The following is a 21016-nucleotide window of genomic DNA, read 5'->3' as shown; positions in this document are numbered from 1 at the left end:
CGCGTTCATGCCCTCGGGAGGGGGGTTGTGGGGTTGTGGGGGGCAGGCAGTGCTGGAGCCTTTCCAGTTGCTGATGCATTACAGACAGATTGAGGCCCCCAAATCGGATTATTTTTGCAGCGGACTGACACCACACTGAGATGACATCTCCTTTAAAGTGGAGAGGGCCTCCACTCACACTCTGGCCACTACTTAAGCAGCAGCTTCAATATAATTCATTTATGTCCCGGACACGGGCTCCAACCTTTTGAATAACGCAGGAGCACTGCATTTACCATTAGAGAAATGAATGTCACCTACATCTAACCGAGGGTGCATCCTGAGGAAAAATAAATATATATATTTCCTTATGCAGTCTGACTCCTATATATATATATATATATATATATATATATATATACACAACGTGTGGGTTGAGAGCCGATTCTTCTTCTTTCGAGCGCTGTAGGTTGGAGACGTTTTCTAATATTTATGTTCTTTTGATGTACAATTAGTGCGTCAGCTTCTAGAGTGGGACCGTCTAATCCGGTGCCACTTCGAGCCGGCTCTAAAATAGATCCGGTGTGTGTGTGTGTGTGTGTGTGCGCGGCAGGTAATTTAGTGTCCCTTCTTTGTGCTGCCCCCCCCCTGCTCGTCATAAGGTTAGCGCGCTGCGTAATTGATACTAAATTTCTCATGATGTGGATAGCACAGTTCAAGTGGCTCGGTGTATCTAAGAGTCGCGTTGTTCCCAAACCCCGCCCCCCCCCCACCACCACCACCACCACCACCCCCACCCTCCCTAGTTTGTCATCTTCGCGCTGACACCAGTCCATGCATAAAATGATATGCCTCGCTCACTGACATGGAGTGGCGCTTATCCCGCTTGACCCGATAAATAAAAGTGTGTTTTCCATTGTTGTCCCGGAACAGAGGCAAAACAGAAGCACAACAGATAAGCTCTGCTCATTTTCTTTTCTTTTCTTTTTCTTTTTTCTTTTTTCTTTTTTGCTCGAGAAAGTCGTAAAAGTCAGTCTTCGGTGCGCTGGCGCGAAGTTAATCTGATTTTAATTTAATTATAGGAGTTAGTTGCGGAGGGCACAGGCATCGGGGTGTTTGTTGTAAGAATGTTCTGACATTGGCGCAGGTATGGGGCAGCTAGCATGTTAATTAATGATGAAGATCCTGACAATATGCAGAGGCATGACAGCGTTAAGCCAGTCGGCTGCTGCTTCCTTTGCATATTAATAGATCCTTCATTATTATTTAATATGACAGCTGCTCCAAGGGCTACCATCAGACCTTGTCTCTGTTATTTGCTGTTTTGTGCGCCCCATGTGACAGTGCCACGCTATTCTCCTATTTGTCGAAATGCTCCCCTTTCCCTCTCGTCGGGCTGGTGTGGCTCTCTGCATGCGTTTGTTTTGTGCACCGGAGGACTCTGACTCGTGTCTATTTGAGAGGGGGGGGGGGGGGGGGGGGGGGCAGGAGGAAAAAAAGTGTCTGAATTTTAAAGGTGACTTTGAAAGAATATACAAAGCAGGAATTGTTTTGTTTGCATAGTAATGAATGCAGATTAGCACTGAGTGGGATTGGTCTTGTTGACGTTCACACTTCCAGTGGCTTAATGGACTTGTTGCTGGGCACCAGCGTCTCCCCGGCTTCCTTATTACAGCCACTGCATTGGGGAAGGGGGGAGGACGGGGGTTCGTCATCTGGATATGACAATTGATCCGCTCAAATGGAACAATTATCAGAACAAAGATTCCAATTCATGGAGTGTGTCACTTAGTCAAATATGGGCCGTGGGGGGGTTATTCACTCCATAACCTTCTTCGTGGATTAATTTCTTCTTCTTCTTCTTTTTCTCTCGCTCTCTGTTTTTCTTGGGGTTCAATGTAGTCCAAAAGGGAAGCGGCAAAGGACACGCGGGTCTGCAGTGCCAACGAGCCACAAGTTAGAGAGCGCCGCAAAGCGCCACTGCGGCAGTCCTCTTGAGCAGCACCTGATTTGTGGGGGGAATTTATCACACAAACAGCCCAGAGGTGATTTCAATATTTACTCGGGCGGTCTGTTCTGCATACGTCTCATTTGGAAAACAGTTGACTCTTGCCCATTATACACAAATGAAGGCTGACCTTCAGACTGGGCAGAGGCCACATTCATTATGTGGAGAAGTATCACCTTCTTATGAGGCAATGCCCCCCCCCCCCTGCTCTGTGTTCTGCCCATGCATATTGAACAGCAGCCGGGGCCCCGTTGCAAACGAGAGGGCCCTCGCTGACATGATGTATACTGTACGTCAATATGGTGCTGATGTATTTTAAGATGCAAACAAGGCTTTAAATTATATGCACCTGCATGTCAGAGGCTCAGAGTGACTCTCCCCATCTGCCTATCAGCTTGGGATGAGAGGAGGAGGGATGGTGGGGGGCTCCCGGGCCGGCGCTGCTCTCGCGTGCCACGCGTGTCCGCGCCGGCGTATCTAATAGAGCCACATGTTCGATTTCTGGTCCTCCTTGTAGTCCCCCCCCCCCCCCCCCCCCCCCCCTTCCCTTCAGACACATTGGCTAATAGCCGCTCTTGAGTCCCCCGTCCCGGAGACGTGACAGCTCGGTGACGATAAACGCGGACGCTGCCTCGTTCTGCGCGCGTATATATATGTTATATATTTATGCTGTAAGAGGGCAGCTGATGTACAATGTTGTGGATACGAGTGAATCCGCTAATAGGCGCATATCTTTATTTTTAATTTTTTCCCCCCCTCGCCGTGCATCTTTGATTTTTGTTGCTGGAGGTTGGGATAGAAGGAGTCTGGGTTGGGGGGGGGGGGGGGCGGGGGACTCTCCTGAGACGTACCGGGGGCCTGGAGGAGCTTTAGCGGTATCTGTCCCTGCTGTTTGAGACCGGCCTCATGAATAAAGATTTCAGTCACGTTGGCCAGAACCCTGGAAATACCACAACGACACAAACCGCCGTGCTTTATGATCTCTGCAGTGTGCTCGGCATACGCACGGCCGCCAATCTCAGACTCACTGCATCAATCATGTGGAGTCCATCGTGACCGGGGCGCGGACGACCGGCGTCAAACACCGCCGCTGCGAGCAGGTTTTTTTTTTTTCCGCGTTTACGGACGACGGGCGGAAACGTGAACGCCGTCGATAGTCACTTAGTCTGCAGATGAAGGCAGCAGCCCGCGGGCCCCGGGAGCATCCGTGCAGAATGCTCGGAGATATTTGGCATGTTGTCAAAATGTTTCAAGTGGTGCACGCCGATTAATGAATTGCCGTATTGTACCATTGAAGCTTCCTTAAAAAACTGTTTGGCAGCCTGTGTGGCAGAGGGCAGAGGTCAGGCTGCCGGGATAGAAAACCTTCTTTTATATTTCTGTCGTTTTTCTTTACTCTTTCTGTTCACGTTTTATTTGGGCAGTTAAAAGAAATACAAGTCTTTTAATATCTGAGGTAAAAAAACAAACAAAAGAACTCTAAACTCTCCTTTTCGTTGGGATTCGGTGGCGCCCCCGTCTCCAAAAGGGTCTTTTTGTCACATTCATTTCCTCACTATGTTGGGTTTTGCTTTCGAGAACGGTCGACGGTATTGAACTTGATTCGACTTTTTTTGAATGGAGCATTAGTTCATTCCCCAAACACGGCCCCCTCCAAGTGTTGAATGTACTCAAAGACGTTTTCCAAGTGTCGGATAAAAAAAAAAAGAAGGAAAAAAGAAGGAAGAAAAGAACCTTGAATCCTCGGCGCATTGTTTAAAGTTTTCCATTCTGCTTGATGACTGGCCTCGACTCTCAGAAGGGCCGCGCTATTATGAGACACTACACTATATAGCTGGGAGGAATTTGAATACCAATGTTCGGCATTATTCAGGGCGATTAGATCTGTTGAATACATTAGACGCTATCATCCAAACACCCTCGATGAGGAGATTGTTGAGACACACTGCTCCCTCTCTGTGTTTGTCCACATGTATTGAACCGTTCTCCCTTTCTGTTTCCTCTTTTCTCTCCCTGACCCCCCTCCCTCCCCCCACCCATGTCACTCTGTATCACTGTTCTTCTGTTATATTTATATATATATATATATATATATATATATATATATATATATACTGTATATATACACAAATAGTAGTGTATTATAAGATGTACATAGAGTGCTTGTATCATCCACTGCTATCTTGACTGCATCTTTACCCATCATGGTACAAATACATCAATAAAGTGGCGCGCAATGACCAACATTCACAAAAATCATATGCCTCCACAGACACACACACACACACACACACACACACACACACACACACACATACGGATCCATCCCATCAGCATGATTACCTGCTGTGAAGATATCCTCTGTCAGGAGATGAAAAACCAAGCTGTGATCTCATAGGCTCGTATTCCCCGTAGTGTATAAAATTATTCATTGTTTTATTATTTCAAAAGTCCTTTTTCTTTGTGTGTTTTTTTTTCTTCCCCGCCAGGGCAGGATTTTCACAGAGGTTTTGCAGGTGCAGCGGCTCAGCCCCAACAGACATGTAGTGCGTGGTCTGTAAGTGCTCTGTCTCGTCTCTCCTGCCTCCTCTCCCCAGGCCTGACGGCGGCGGCGGCGGCAGCTGCCAACGCAGCCATCGCGGAGGCCATGAAGGTCAAGAAGATCAAGCTGGAGGCGATGAGCGGCTACCACGGCAACGCCAACCACCACGGGATCGACGGAGAGAATGGAGAGCTCGGCTCCAGCGTCGGTGAGGACAGTGAGCCGCTGCACTCGCACGAACGGAAGGCAAACGCATGCTGCAAACCGTTTGATGTGTAGACGCACGCGCACACACACACACACACACACACACACACACACACACACACACACACATTAGGATATTAATGCATTCATGTCTCCTTTTTGACACACACTCAGAGGGTTCAAAGACCAAAGTCGAAAGGGTTGACGCAGTTTTTATTAATAGGGCCACTTGCAATATTTTGGCAAGCAATTATTGGACAATGCTGGGGCACAATCATAAACCAATAAATTACTTTTAAATACTTTAAAATACCTGCTCACATTTGACATGGGGACAACATGTTTAGGCTGAAATAGGTGTGACCTATACTGAAAGATTTGTCGAGAACCAAGGGTTCCACTATCAGAAATACCCCGCTCCATCAAGCTGTCAGAGCTGCCATGGAGCCCATGGAGGGGCGGGACTCGCGCTGTGCTCTCACCAAACGCGAAGCGACATTTTGCTTGATCGCAAGTTCATTTGTGTTTCTTCGCGTCGCTCGCTCTGGACGTCATCCGGAGGTGTTGAGCGTTCCGTACGTCATCTCGCACGCCACACGTCGGCTGGTTCACTCCAGCTGTATCAACCCAAAATATACAATTTTCCGATAAACGGATAAAAGGGATGCCGAAAAAAACAACATAATTATGTCTGAATTCATGCTTCGTTAATTCTCTCCTTCCGATCTCAAGCAATCCAGTTGTAAAAGGCCAATAAAGCTGATTCTGATTCTGATGTTGCTAACATGCTCCATTAACACTCAAAATGACGGCATATAGGCGTAAATATGTCAGTGTCGAATGTTTGTACCATATGGTTAATACGCATGCATTTATACACATACCTCTGTACCATTACGAGGTATCGTGAAGCTCTGGGTCAACACCTACGGCTAAACATATTTTTTCTCCCATTTCTGCATCAACAACGCGAGGACGTCGTGGTGGAGGACAAACTCAACGCTATTTCTCCGGACCACGCTTGTTCTTCGTCTCGCCGCCAAATTCAATTGCAGTTTTGTTATTAATCTTTTTTTTCCTTCTTTTCTTTTTACATATTATGCATAACTTACAGCCAAATAAATCCACAGGACCACAAAACAAAACCTCGTTGACTAATCCCACACAAACCCAAAGACTCGCATGGCCGTCTCTCTTAATAAAAAAAGGGGGGGAATATTGTTTTTGTGCACTGTAATTATCCACCGACTGAGGTAAGTCTTGTTTTCTCTTCAAGTGTTCCACGTTCGTGTTGAAAGATAGAGGAAAAAAATAAAAATAATGAAATTGTTAATAGCTAAGTGAAACTGTGAACACTGTTTCCCAAAGCTATCAGCTTTTAACAAGCTCTAATTGAATTGCTGTGAGAGCATTGGGGTGGTTTTTTTTCACTCTGTTCCATTTCAATTAATTATTAGCCCCAAAAAGCAGAAGGATTTTCCCAATATCGCACAGAAGCACTTAGTGTATTAAAGAGAATGATAATGTATGTTAGTGCGGATTCATGAGCCCATACCAAATTATAAACCAAATGTAATCCCCATAGCTTTGGTTGCTAAATGGAGGTTTTGATTCACTTACTGTAATAAATGGCTCGGCTCCTGAATGCATTTTATCAGTAACACTTGACACCGCGGAGCTTATGGCGTGTGAGATGAAAACAGGATGTGTTTCTAAACAGATTTAACAATGCAGAATTCATAAAGTGTGAGGTCATCACTCCAAGAGAATGGGGTATGTAAAAAATAAAGAAGAAGAATACGAGCCCACGAGGTCACGGAAATAAAGATAAATGCGAGTACCAACAGCAAGGCTGTGGCAATGGAGCTAATAAGAAACTGTTTTATCTTTTTACAATTTAAATTGCAACCTTGAGCCCACAGCCAGCCAAACAGGCTCCCGGTAGAATCATAATTCTGGTGAAGGGGGGGTGGGGGTGGGGGGGGGGGGGGGAAAGCAGCTCTAGGTGTGGGTGCACGGGGACCACAGCATTAGCTCTCTGAGTGAAATATATGGCAGCGACGCCTCTCGGCCCCATCCACAATCAATTGGATTCTTTTTCCTTTAATATTTACTCGCAGCGATGAGATGCTCGTCTGCATGGTGATGAACAGTCTGCCACTGGCGTTTGAAGGTGACCTGTCAGCGAGTATGGACAAATCTCTCGCTCGCAGAAATGTAGAAAATAAATCATTAGGGGCAGGCAGTCAGACAGGGGCCTCTCTCTCTCCCCCCCCCCCCCCTCTCTCACTCTCTCTCTCTCTCTCTCTCTCTCTCTCTCTCTCCCCCTCTCTCCTCGGATTTAAATCAGCCCAGATTTATGATTTGAATTAATGCTTCGTTTGGTCAAAGGAATGGTCGCCGAGACAAATGATGTTTGGTACTGAAGCCATCCTAATATTGATTGCCGGGTGTCGCGGCAATCTCTTGTTTATATCAAGCACTCTCCTGTGACAGGGGTGGCCAGCAGGAGTCATCCCGATAATACGGCCGAGAAATATGGCCCCCGTCGCTCGGCACCGCCGGGACCACGGAGCGCCGCCTCCTTCATCCGTCCCGCCGTGACTTCCGCTCACTTGTTTATTCTTTGATATTTTTTTTTTCCTCCCGTTTTTTTTGTGTTATTTCACAAGAACTGAATTACAGAATTGTTCCGTAAGCGTCTCGCTCCTATTTTGGAGTGCGAATGCCTAATATGTCTCAGCTCTCGAAGCCCATTATCCAATAGCCATCCAAAACACATAAATCACTTGACTGATATAGCATGCAGCGCGGGGGGGAGGGGGTGGGGTGGGGGGGGGGGGGGGGTATTTTGGCCTTGGCTTTGTTGGGACTGGACCCGACTGTTGATCACAGCGCTGACTAAGCCATGACTTTATGCATGATACTTTTTGTTATTTTCACAGCTGCTTTTGAGGAAACAGACTGGAGTTTTTATTTTATTTTTTTATTTTTGATAATCACCCAGCTTAAAGTAAGATGCACACAAACGGACGTGTTCACTTCCACACATGCTGTTACCAGCCACGATAGGATAATGAGGAGGATAATACCTACTAAGGGACATAGATTTATTTTATCAGAGAGAGCTTCTACATTAACCCCACGTTTAGCCCGAAACCTCCTCGGGCTAAAACACAGGTGCCTCATCTCAGTGTTTGTCTGAAGGGGATCTTTGTGAAGAGCTTTAAAGCCAAAGCACAGCCGAGCCAGACGGTGAAGGACACTCTGTTCTGTTTGTAGAGTTGGATTGCCCGTCGCTGTCTTTGTGTTGATGCAAATTGAACAGGCTAATGTTTCTCCCTCGCATTAAATATTCATCACAATTAGACCTTCCTGTTTGCATCAATGTTATTAATTATAAGGAAGGAGAAGAAAGAAAAAAGAAAGAAGAAAAGAAAAACAGCCAGTTTAACTCTCTCAAAATAACCAACCATCCTGAGTGAGAGGTTGGGGGACACACACACACACACACACACACACACATGTATATGTTTGTAGGAGTGAGGACTGAGAGAGAGACAGATAAGAAGATAGTGAGAGAGAGAGACATGGGAAAGAGCTAGAATGAGAGGTGTGTGTTCCTCCCCCCTCCCCCCCCCCCCTTTAGTTGGGCAGAGGGAGCCCTCTCAAAGCACAATGTGGATTGTTCCCCGCGCCTCTCAGGAAATGCCACAATTACAGATCACAGACCAAGCAAAACACGCGTGGCGCTGGGCCTTTAGGGGGATAAACAGCGCCGCCGTTCCCTCCCAGTGCATTGACCCCAGCCACAACCTTCATTACTGGGAGAGAAAATATTGTCAGCTGCCCACTAACAAACACCTGCCAATTCCAAGAAAAGGAATTGTTTGTTCTTTTTTTTTGCAGCTGAAGGAAAATAAAGTGTTTCTATCCGAACCTGCAGGAAAGGAGTGGGAAGCAAAGACGTCTTTCCCTTCTGGTGATTCTGCCGTCTTCCGCCCTCTTGTCTCTCTCTGGCCACTGGGTGCTGCCCTGCCACTCACCTGACTCCTAACCACACAGCTCTAATGGAGCTGAAATCCTGTTTGTAATTAGATATGGGAATACCGCTGTCATCAGCCAGCTGATGCCACTATGCGGCGACAGGCGAGCAGGAAATGTGTGTGTGTGTGTGTGTGTGGGGGGGGGGGGGGACGCAACAGACGCTGCTAACTGCGGCTAACTTGCCGTTAGCTTTTTTTTAAATGTACGTTTTTGAATTAATCCCAAACACCGCTACTCAGCCGAATGAGCAAGCCAACCACCCGAAAGCCCTTTTGTCTCACATCTGTGGCTTCCCTCCAGGCCCGTCTGCGAACCACGTGCTGCAGGCTGACGTTGGACGGCTGGTGACAGGTACCTGGAGTGTTGCCTGACGGAGGGTTGAGGGAAGAAGGGAGGGGGGGGGGGGGGTTCTGGGCGAGATGATGAGGAAGCATCATTCTCTCTTCCCAGGGTCATCAGGCTAATTTCTGCAAGCCCCACCCTCGCGCTTGTATGTTTGCTTGTGTGCGTGTCTGCGCGCATCCGTGCGTGCGTGGTGCGTGCTCGTGTGAGACGGAAAGAGGGGGCCTTGGCCCCTGAGAGCGCTCTGTGAGGAGACCACAGCTGTACACTCCCAGCAGCTAATTGGTCCTTATCTAGCTGTCCCATTCATCTTCATTTTTTACCAATTACTGAGCATTATCTGTGTTCTCAGTTGGGTATGGGACTTAATCCTTTTTGGTTAAGCTGGTGCTACAGCTTGCAAATTTCAAATGGAGAAAGGGAGGGTTGGTGAGAGGGGGGGGCTAAAGTCATAGCAAAAAACAAACTTTGCATCATCCCCCACTGGCAGGAAGTGATCGATAAACAATGACATCACATGAAGGAGAGGGGGGGAGGCAATGGAAGGGATCAATTATTGGCGTTATAATTCAAGTCCTTGTTTGCAGACGTTGCAGCCCCATTGATTAGGGCCGGTCTCGTTGCACTCGCCATTATTGGCTTGTTAAAACCATATTTTCCTCATCATCAGTGAGTTGTTGTTTTGTTCGAAGGGCGTCGTTAATTATTCAGCACGCATTCATTCTACAGCACGGCGAGTCCGAACATCCTCCCGTTTGACCCGTTTTACAAACAATACGAGTCTCGCACAGCTCCAGACGGTACATCAAAACGGCACAATCTGGGGCAGTTAGCCTTAATTTTCCGAGATCAATGCATAACTAGGCTCCTCTCTATGAGGGGTCCGCGCTTGGCCGCGCCGCAGCGCTGAGCGCAGTCGGCCCGGACACCGTGCGCTAATTACTGGAGTGTTTACCGCTCTGCTGGATAGCATTTGTAGCATTTTGGATCATACCGGCGAGTCAATGTGCTGAACGGATAAATAAGACGCGAAGATGACAGTGCGTGCGAATGAATTTACAGCAACAATGATAACAGTAATAGTCATATATAATACAAGGGGTGAAATCAGCCGGCGCACGCATACACTACAGGGCACACGGCGTGCGTGGCAGCAGCACGTGAGGACACCGCTTTGATAGGGATCTGTTCGGTCACACTCTCATGCGCCAGCTGTCAGCCCGGCTCCACCGCTGCGATTTAATTAGTCTGTTTATGTCCTTTCTAATAATAAAGCTCTCTGGGTGGAGGGACACATCCGACTTGCTAGCTGCGCGCTCCGACCTGCTAGCCGCGCGGGCGCCTGGTGCCTGGTGGCCCTGGCGCCGCCTGCTGAATGTGGGCCACGATGGAGGATGGTTGGCCACTTCCTGCTTCTCCAGACGGAAGAATGGCCCTGGGGCTCCGATCTAGTATCACCCACCCCCCTACTCATTCCTAACCTTAACCATTAGGGGATAAAGCACATACTGACCTGATATGAGTGTCTAGGGGGCAACTTCATCCATCTTCCTCTCTGGCTCTCTTGTGGGAGCCTTTGTCAGGCGAAGCTCTTGAGAGAGACTAGATTGTAGCCATGGGCTGAATAGAATTCACTCCGCGGAAGAAGAAGTAGAAGAAGAAGAAGAAGAAGAAAAAAAACGCGCCGCATCTCCCTCACTACGACAGATTATCGTCAGATTTATGCAATCTTAGTGCGGTTCAGTTTTTTTGGGGGATTCTCTTCATTGTGATATCAAGTCTGCGCCGGGACAAGATGGGGGTCCGTTTAAGCTGCAGGTGTCGGTGGGGTGGGGTGGGGTGGGGGGGGGGGGGGGGGGGGGTTACATTAAGTGAATCAGACACACACCGAGCGAGACGGAGAGTGGCAGACAGACAGACAGCCTTCCAGCTCGGGTAAAGAGCTTGATGGATCTCTGTCTCTCGCTCTCTCTCTCAGTCTCTCTCTCTCTCTCTCTCTCTCTCTCTCTTGGGCTTTGGCCCTCACCATCTCTCTATTAGTCTGCCAGGCTCATGGGAGCCAGGTGACAGATAAGCGAAGGGACGACACACACATTTTAATAGACATTTCAAAAGATAAACCCCGATAATCATTCCTCTTTTTAATGAAGTCTAATGTCCTCGTTCTAATTCCGGTTGCGTCGCCCGCTAAGCATCGGCGTTAACACTTGAATATGCATGATGGGGAAATCGTGAGGCGCGCCGACGCTGCGACAAAAAAAAAAAACAACACACACAAAAGAAAACACAAAACACACACACACACACACACAAACGTGCGCGAGACAACTGCAGAAATAGATTACAATAACGGGGGGGGGGGATTGATTAAACATTACTTCCGTAATGATCCATATCAAGTTCTATCATCTCTGAGTGGCGGCGGAGCTTCGTACGGAGCGACGGACGTGGACATATTTGTGTGATTGTCTCTTGCGGTTAGTTCACGGAGAAGGATGAAAAAAAAGAAAAGGAAAGGGATAAAAAAAAAAAAAAACAACAACTGACCAGTCGAGTTGTCGCCCCTCATCAGCATTAGGCCTCATTCTTCATTAATTGGACAGATTAATCTGGAATGCGCTTTGATGCAGGGGATGGGAGAGAGGGGGGGGGGGGGGGGGGGGGGGGTGATGCAATGCGTCGGGCTGTCCCCTCCTCACTATTCTCTGTCAGGTTGCATTTAGCCAGGGAAGGGGCTGACCTTTTGAAAGTGAAGAGATCAACACAATTTGAAAAGACAATGTCACTTGGCGTAAGCGTGATACGTGTAATAAATGACATTCAACCTTTCAGCGCTGACGAGCTTTTCTCCTTCTCCGACAGCATGCGCGTCATCGCGGCGAGCACGGGGGGGGGGGCTCCGCTTCGTTTTATTTGGGGGGGGGGTGGGGACGTTAGCACGGAGTGGTGACTTCACCGCTTATCTAACAGTAACGACTCTTTAGCTGTGACTACCTTGCGAAAAAGCAGCTGCATTGCCCGACTGTGCTGCAATCAGGGGGGGGGGGAATAGAAATAGTTGGGCCACGAAAGCACTCTTTTTGGTTCAGAAAAGAGTGCTTTCGTGAGGTGTTTCTTCTCAATTACGATACGGGAACCCTCGTCCAAATAGTGCTATCGGCCACTCTGGAGGCCAGACATCTTCGCCATCTCACAGCCTCGGGGGAGATGAAGAGGTTCAAGCAATGTTAAGGAAGCCTGCACAATCGCAGCATGCCCTTCGCCGTGGGAACAAACAGGGGTGGGGGTGGGGGGGGGGGGGGGGGAATTAGACATTCCGACGCTCGTCTTTTTCTCTCAGACGGTTCTTCGTCACTTGTAGTCAATCTAGATCCGGATTATCTGCCGCAGACGTGTCTCCTGCCCTCCTCCGACATAATGGGGCTTCAAGGCAATCACACTGTGGTTGGAGGAAAACAGCTCCTACATGACGCTGCTCGCGAGCTGCACGCTTTAGGGAAAGAGACGCCGCTCGCCGAGTCCATCAAATGCATTTCCTCGTAGCACCACGAGCCGCGTCGTCCCATTATGTCGGGGAGGTAAGGCCGCCAACCCTTACAGGAACGTCTACGCTGATAAATAGACCTCCAGGTGCGGCGGAGAAATATGAGTATTTGATTTTGGGGATTGAACTGTCCCTTTTTAAGTGCAATTAAATCCAAACTAACGACGTCTCTTTGGACCGCAGTCAGATCAAAATTCATGTTGCAGTCGGTTCACCTTGAACTCATTAGCACCACTGTAAACTATACACCGCGTTACTGATTTCCTCTCAGGAGGTGATAGTAATGGAGGGAAGTGAGAGCGCGGGAGGCAGCGATGCTAATTTTTGTAATTAAAACGGATGATCTGATGACCACGTGCAAACCGATCTGACCCCCCCACACGCTCTCCCACCAAACGCGATATGACGGCAGAGTGGGGCCGTGATTGATAACGCTCGTCAATATATTTCATTTCAGGAGCCTTAGTCAAATGACAACTGGTTGTCATTGACTGAAAGCAATCTTTTTAAAAGGGGAGCCATTGCTAAGTATCAGATGAAAATGATTCCTCTGTCTGCTTGGGTGTCGCTGTCTGTAGGAGCTTTATTGATTGGGCTTGAATATATTGCACCCGCAGTAGTAACAGCTGCTGGTGATATCTCTCCTCTCCTCTCCTCTCCTCTCCTCTCCTCTCCCACTCGTGGCCTAGTGCCGCCAATGCTGCGTCTTTATCAGGAGTGATGTGTGACAAATGTAAAGTGAGCTTGGTTCCGGCCCAAATTAGAGGAGCGGACAGCGAACCCCGCTAATGCACCCTGAAAGCCCCCCCCCCTCCAACGCATCTACAAACCCGCCATTGTCTGTCTATCCCCCCCACACACACACGCACACGCACACACACACACACACACACACACACACACACACACACACACACGATACGCTGCGTGTTGTCAAGCACACGGATGTTGGCATGGGTTGGTAAAGGTCATTTACTGTAATGAGATTTGCCACATGCAAGCATATGGCTTGATTATGGCCCCGTTCGTTAACATTTTCAGCAAAGAGACAAATAGACAGCTAAAACACGGGGGCTGGTTGCGGGGGCTGAGGGTGGGCCGGGGGTGGGGGGGGGGGGGGGGGGGGGGGGCATCGAGACGTGTTTTGCATTTCTCTCCCCTCGAATAGACTGAAAGAACTTTCTTCGCAACGAACCCGTCGGAGGTGGAGGGAGGGGGGTGGGTGGGTGGGGGGGGGGGGTGGGGGGGGATGATTGATCTTTCAATTTTCACAAGGAATGCGTGCCATTAGAGGCACGGATTGGAATTATCCCATAAAAGTTGCCTGCTTTAGATTTTTATACACTTAAAGGACAAACACCTCTGTCTGCCTCCTCCATAACTCCTGCCACATGTTACACTCCGGCAGGCTCGGGGTAGGGAAGCAATTACGTTTGCCTCATCAAACCGGCCGAGGTTTTTTCTTATCATGCTTTCTCATACGCTGCGTTGCATTAGGCACCTTGGCAGGGGAGTCTTCGCCCACCTGAATCGCGCACCCCTCCTCATCCCCGGCGCCCCACAACGTCCGCCGACGTGAGAATCCTTTCGCTTGAAACGGGTCCAATCATTGTTGCTCTCCGATTGTAAAGGATATGATTTTTCCCTTTCTTCTTTACATTTCAGCTGGCGTGTGTGTGTGTGTGTGTACATACCTATACATATCCACCGTCTGGGTGTGTACGCTCCCCTGTTTACTTCACCCTGTTACTGCGAGACTGCACATTAACGCGTCCCTTTGTGGGCGTATGTGAGTGTACAGCAGGTATTTAACAAAGGCAAGATGTTTGCTTCATTATCAACATTAACTGCGTAAACACACACACACACACACACACACACACACAAATAAAAGGGCTTCAAAGTTTCATTCGGTGACACTGAGGAGCTGTGGGTGGCTACATCAAAGCCCAATACCTTCCTCTCACCCCCCCCCCCCCCCCCACACACACACACATTTTAATGAGAAACAGGACTCACCAGCCTTGACTGAACCTGCCATCTGCGTGTGTGTGTGTTTTTTTCTTGTTTGCACATGTGTGTGTGTGTGTGTGTGAACAGTAGTGTTCCCGCGCGTCTGTAAGCATGCGCTTGCGTTGCGTTAAGTGGCACCACGATTGCCAGACAACATATTTATGGAGGCCGCGTCTCACGTTTGATCTCATGGCTGCGAGGCTTCCCTCCCGCCTCACGTGGCGGTGCTTCTGATTTCTTCTGGAGGAGATTAATAGTTAGTAGTAGTAAAGATGATTAGCGTTTGCGGGGAGACCTCTCAACGTCTCGCCGCGTGACAGGGCGTTCATTTCCACTTCTTTTTCTTTCCCGGGGAAGGTGGAAAGCCCTCGAAAGCGACCGCAACAAAGCCCCCATGTGCCCTGCGCCGCCGCCGCCGCCGCCTCACCTTCGATGGAGGAATGCGCACACGACATGGGGCCGCTTTACAAGCGCAATTAGGGAGTAAAAAAAGCCGAGATGGTTTTGCAGCGGGCCGGCCCGTTTAGCTGCTCGAACCCCAATGGTCCTGTTCTGGTCCGCCAGATCGGAGGAAAGGGAAGGAGCACCTCCACTTGACGGGTGTGTGGGGGGGGGGGTAAAAAACGAAAAGACTTAGCGGCGATCAAAATCAGCCCTTTGTCTCGCTCAATTCGACTCAAAGGATAACCAGGAATGTTTGTTTGACAACAGCATTTACAATGCATTGTTCTGAAGCCCAGAGCCTCCCAAACAAAGACAGATAGGCTTTAAACAAGTCATTTAATTAGCAGCGGATCCCCGGCTTTGGCTGCGCCAACCAATTATACATTCCTGAGGCATGTGCAGGTCCTATTTCACGGGGAGCGGGAGGCAGATCCTCTCCAGCCCTGTCTCTTACAGTACATCTCTCCCCTTCCATTTAAGAGAAGGTAAATAGCCCAGACAGACAGCTTCATTAGCCAGCGTCTGAAGAGCGCCGGGCCGATTGTCGCTTAAATAGTGCGCTTTTACTGCAGGGCCCAGCCGGCGACCTCCGATCAATTACAGCTGACATTATTGTTTGTCGAGAGGCTTTTTTCTTTCTTCTTTTCTTCCTGGACATAGGGAGTATAAAAAAAAAAAACGACATCAGGCCTGAGCTTTGGCTTGAAATGTAATCTTCCCCCCTCTCTTTGGTTCTTTCGCTCCACAAACAATAAATCATTCACTTGAAGAGATAATAAAGTGCCAAGTAGGAGCTGGTTTAATTTTTGTCAGGGGAAATCTGTCCACAACAGAGTTAAGGGTAAGGGGGCTGGCTGCTAGCTTGGTACCATTTTCAATGACAAGCGGCTTAGTTCCTCTTTCTTTTTTTATTATTTCTCCCTTATTTTCCTCCGCAGGGTGAGACGTCCAGAAAGGCTCAAGTCCTGTTTAGATGAAGATTAACTGCAGCACAAATCACCGCAGGTTATCATTTCTGTCATCGAAAAATAAATTACTGCGCTCTTTAAAAAAAAAAAAAAAAGCATTCAACCTTTTTTCTGTCTTTTATTTTGCGGTTTTCAAGCGCCGCTTCGATTTTGGTTCTGATGTAACAGCTTCTTTTTTGTTCACGCTGCTACCGAGGGCTGTTTTTTAATTCATTCAATTCATCCCCAGCGCGATGCAGATCTTTGCTCATCCACGCGTGAACGTGCGCCACAATAGCTGAGCTGTTTATATTGGTATTAAGTGATTTGTAGTTTTAATGATGGTAAATAAGAGTTCACCTTTCGCGGGTCCCTCAGGCTTATTCAGGTAAATTACAAAATGCATTGTTTATGCCCTTCAGGAGAGGGGGAGAGGGGGGCTGGGAGATGGGGGGGTGAGACGCTCATGGGAATTAACCTCTCATCAGGTCTGAACTTCTGTAGCGGGGATAAACACAAACTGACAAATGTGTTTCTCACGGTTTGCCCACTGGAATATCTACACAATATCCAGGTGATTAATGAGTCTGACTGATGTTTGTTGATTCTGAACAAAGGAGAAAGAAACAGAAAAGAAATCCTGCGTATTGTCCCCAAGTTAAAGATCCTTCAGGGCCTCAATAGAAACGCCGGCAAATTGGACGGATTGGCATTTGAATGAAAGTAGAAGGAGAAAAAACACACTTGACTGTCCTGTTTAAAAATGCCAGATCCCTTGAATACACCCGTATCCTCCTCACCTGGCTCCTTTCAGCCAGCCACAAAAGGGGATTTGGTGGACCCTCGTCGGCCCTGTGGCACATTCCCCCACAGTGTCCTGAATGGGCCTTTATGGGGAGAAACGGGGGGGACATGAAAGGAGACTAATGCCACTTAGAGCGAACAGAGGGGCCAGTATCCTCCTGTATCCCCTCCTCCCTCCCCACCGGGAGGGCTGCGTCTCAGGTGGAGACGCATCCCAAGAAGCCGTACAAGCGTCGACATGCGATTAACAGTTGTCGGAGTGGTCCATTCGGTTTGCTGGGAAATGTCGGCGCTTCAAGTCCACGTGTCTCTCTGAGTGTGCGGCTGTATATCTGATTGAGCGGGTGTAATGCATCCGCCACAAAGGAAGAATAAGGCTCTTCACTCCGGCCCTTGAGTGTGGCCTTGAAAGGCTGATAGGTAGCCCGAAGCTCCCCGTGTTGTCCTAGAGTAAGTACCCCCGCAATCAGGCCCCTGTGTGGTGTTTTTTAATTGAGCTTATCCCGCTGATCGGTAATTGATTCAGTCTTAGCGACAGCAGAGGCGCTGATACAAGGTGCTGCTCGGCTCCCGCCTCCCTTTAATCTCCACTGCTTTATATTGTTTGGGAATACTCTGCATGCCATCTTTCTTATGGAAATCAATGCTGCTTTTAGAAGGGAATGGGGGTGGGGGGGGGGGGGTGGGGGGGGGAGAGGAGTACTTCTCATGTCCTTTCATTTCCAACCAGTGTCCTTCTCTTTGGAGGCGTCGCCTTGCAGATCTCCTTGCCCTTTGGCTACTGATGTTTTGTCGGAAGAGAAGAGCGGAGTTGTTTTGTGGATTGGCTTTCTGTAGCGCACTATTTTTCTCTTTTCTTTTTTTTTTTGCCCCCCCCCCCTCCTCTTTCTTTCACCCTGCTTTTTAAATTTTATTTTACCTTGAACCGGGCTGCCAAGAAAGACAGGAATAAAAGGAGTGAGAAATCAACAGAGAGGCTCAATCAGATCCAATAGTGTCTATGAGGTTTTCCTTTAAAGCATTTTGAGGAATAGCATCTGAGAGGCGGAGGAATGAGACCAAACTGTTCATAGTCACTTTTGATCCTGCCAGTTCAAAGTCCCCACAGAGCAGGGGGGGGGGTACAGACACCTAGCTTTGACCTTCTGTCTGTGCTTCTGTCCTTTGAAAGTTGGCTTGTTTTCATTAAGCCATTCAGAAGCCCAGTGCAGAGCCACAGTCATCGTGACTAGCTACTACCCCCCCCCCCTTACTGGTATCTTTATTAGACATTCTTTACGTTTTCAGACCGCTAATGCCTTCAATTTACCCAATTAGGAGTCTATTGCCAGACAGCAATTGAATAATTTAAAACATTTGTAAGGCATCTCTGATGTTGTAATGGAATAAATTGTGTGTGTATATTAAAAAGAGAAAGAAAGGAAGAAATGAAAACCCCATTATTGTGCGAGCTGAAAGTGTCTTGACTCTTTTTGGTCTCTCTTCTTCTACTCTCTCTCTGGTGTGGAATATAGGCTGCTATAATTAGCCTAAAGTCATTGCCATACTGCGATCTGACGCTACTTGTTTGTCATTAGCACATTTAACTAGTCATTTGGGTAATAGCTTTGGAGATTGCCTTTGTTTTTACAGAGATATTTCTTTATATGTAAATATTGAGACCATTTCCATAATATGCCCTTTTTCTTTTTTCTTCTTCTTTTTTTAATTCACCGCGGCATAATTGATGCATCTTTATTGCTGTGTAAACTTTGGTCTTTGAATGACTGTGTGTGTGTGTGTGTGTGAATATAGATATCATCCCCGTTTTCTTTATTATCATTGCAGTAGTATCTATTATTAACATATGTTGTAAAACATTTACGTGTATTATGTTAACATGAAAAGAAACCCAAGAAGCGATTCATTTGAATTATTCCATTTTTCTCCCCAACCCCTAATGGTGTAAAGCTTTAGTGTTATTGGACAACGGTTTTAAAGGGGTTCTCAGTGGTGGGAATTACTGATTGCTGAATTAAAACAGCAGCAGGTTTTAATTTTTTTGAGGGGGGGGTTCAGACAGAGCCTCAGAAGTTTCATCTCACTCATAAAATACACGGTGGAATAACCAAACAGACCTCTCCCTTGCGTCTCAGGCCTGGAACTCCCCTTCATGATGATGCCGCACCCGCTGATCCCGGTCAGCCTGCCCCCGGCCTCCGTCACCATGGCGATGAGCCAGATGAACCACCTCAACACCATCGCCAACATGGCGGCCGCAGCACAGGGCCAGAGCCTGCCCTCCAGAATGGTCACGTCCGTCATAAAGGTAAATTTTTAACACGGTTCGCCGGGTTTAAAAAAATGTAAACCAACGTAGCGCCCGGCGGGGCGCCATGTGTTGTTACCTTGGGCGCCACACTGGATGTTTATTTTTGGGTTGTGTGTTTCTGGCGCTGCTGGGGTTTCAGGAACGGGTGCCGGACAGTCCCTCCCCCGCTCCCTCCTTGGAAGACCACAGGAGGCCGGGCAGCCACCCGTCGTCCCACCGCAGCAGCAGCGTGTCCAGCTCGCCGGCCCACACGGAGAGCCCCTCAGACAGGATACGTACGTTTGTCACACAGATAAATGGTGAAGACAAAAAGCGAACGCGCCACGCGCAGATTGTTGTATGTGTTGTCCAATCTCTGAGAAAAGGCGGAGTGGAGACGCGGCGCCCCCCCTCCCCCTCCCCCTCCCCCTGGTGATGTTCCTAACGCCCCTCGTGTTTCTGTCGTTCCCTCTCCAGCGATTCACCACAACGGCCTGTCCATGAACCACGCCCTGCTCGGCCTGTCCCCCAACATGCCGCCCGGGCCCAAGGAGGGAGACCTGGCCCACGACATGAGCCACGAAATGAAGAGGATGCACACCGACAAGGGTGAGTCGGGGGTTCTCCGCGTTCTCCGCTGCAGAAATGCATCTGCGATTTCTGTTGTTTCTGCTCACGGTGCGCATTTTGAAGTTGAGGACTTCGTTAACTTTTAGTCCCTTCAAGTCGATGTATGAAAATAAACAGATGTTATGAGAAGCATGCGACGGAGCATCGTGCTCTAGTGGGCCGGCTTTATTCCCGAGGCACATAAAATACGTAGTAAAATCAGAACAGTTGGGAGGCGAGTTCATATCGTAACGTGAGCGGAGGCCAAAGAACCCACGAAGTTAGCGCCGGAGACAAGGTGCAGGGTACTCTGAGGCTCGTTGGTCAGGGAGCCTTCAGGTGACCAGGGAGCCTTCAGGTGACCAGGGAACTTTCAGGTGACCAGGGTGCCTTCAGGTGACCATGGAGCCTTCAGGTGACCAGGGTGCCTTCAGGTGACCAGGGAGCCTTCAGGTGACATGGGTGCCTTCAGGTGACCATGGAGCCTTCACGTGACCAGGGTGCCTTCAGGTGACCAGGGTGCCTTCAGGTGACATGGGTGCCTTCAGGTGACCATGGAGCCTTCAGGTGACCAGGGTGCCTTCAGGTGACCATGAAGCCTTCAGGTGACCAGGGTGCCTTCAGGTGACATGGGTGCCTTCAGGTGACCATGGAGCCTTCAGGTGACCAGGGTGCCTTAAGGTGACATGGGTGCCTTCAGGTGACCATGGAGCCTTCAGGTGACCATGGAGCCTTTAGGTGACCATGGAGCCTTCAGGTGACATGGGTGTCTTCAGGTGACCATGGTGCCTTCAGGTGACATGGGTGCCTTAAGGTGACATGGGTGCCTTCAGGTGACCATGGAGCCTTCAGGTGACCATGGAGCCTTTAGGTGACCATGGAGCCTTCAGGTGACATGGGTGTCTTCAGGTGACCATGGTGCCTTCAGGTGACATGGGTGTCTTCAGGTGACCATGGAGCCTTCAGGTGACATGGGTGTCTTCAGGTGACCATGGAGCCTTCAGGTGACATCAACCAAATCAGTGGAAAAAAAACTTGAAAAGACATTAGAAAACCGACTGCATGCCTTGTGTACCTAACACTTGATCTGACATTTAGAATACAATTGTAAAATTGTATCAGGATTAGCCCCCCCCCCTTTGTTGTTCTTGCTTCCTGTTTACCCCAGTTGCAGAGCTCGTCAGTTTAATGGCACTCCGAGGACGAGCCGGTCCAAACCCCCTCCGACCGAGTCTTTTGA

At 48.7% G+C, this 21016-nt stretch overlaps 1 protein-coding gene across 11 annotated transcripts in view; it reads left to right on the top strand.

Moving 5' to 3' along the window:
* The window catches only part of dachd (dachshund d), a 94250-nt gene that overhangs the window by 50357 nt on the left and 22877 nt on the right, over positions 1-21016 (top strand). For 2 of the 11 annotated variants that reach the window (XM_034562357.1, XM_034562359.1), the window contains 4 exons: positions 4477-4737; positions 19013-19185; positions 19310-19487; positions 19645-19776. In XM_034562357.1, coding sequence (XP_034418248.1) covers positions 4477-4737; positions 19013-19185; positions 19310-19487; positions 19645-19776 — 744 coding nt within the window. The remainder of the gene's footprint in view (positions 1-4476; positions 4738-19012; positions 19186-19309; positions 19488-19644; positions 19777-21016) is intronic. The other 9 variants (XM_034562361.1, XM_034562362.1, XM_034562366.1 and 6 more) reach the window with 7 other exon arrangements.

Source organism: Cyclopterus lumpus, chromosome 21 (genome assembly GCF_009769545.1).
Source record: "Cyclopterus lumpus isolate fCycLum1 chromosome 21, fCycLum1.pri, whole genome shotgun sequence".
NCBI classification, from domain to species: domain Eukaryota; kingdom Metazoa; phylum Chordata; class Actinopteri; order Perciformes; family Cyclopteridae; genus Cyclopterus; species Cyclopterus lumpus.
Note: the sequence above shows the minus strand (reverse complement) of the source record. Positions and strands in the feature narration are given on the sequence as shown.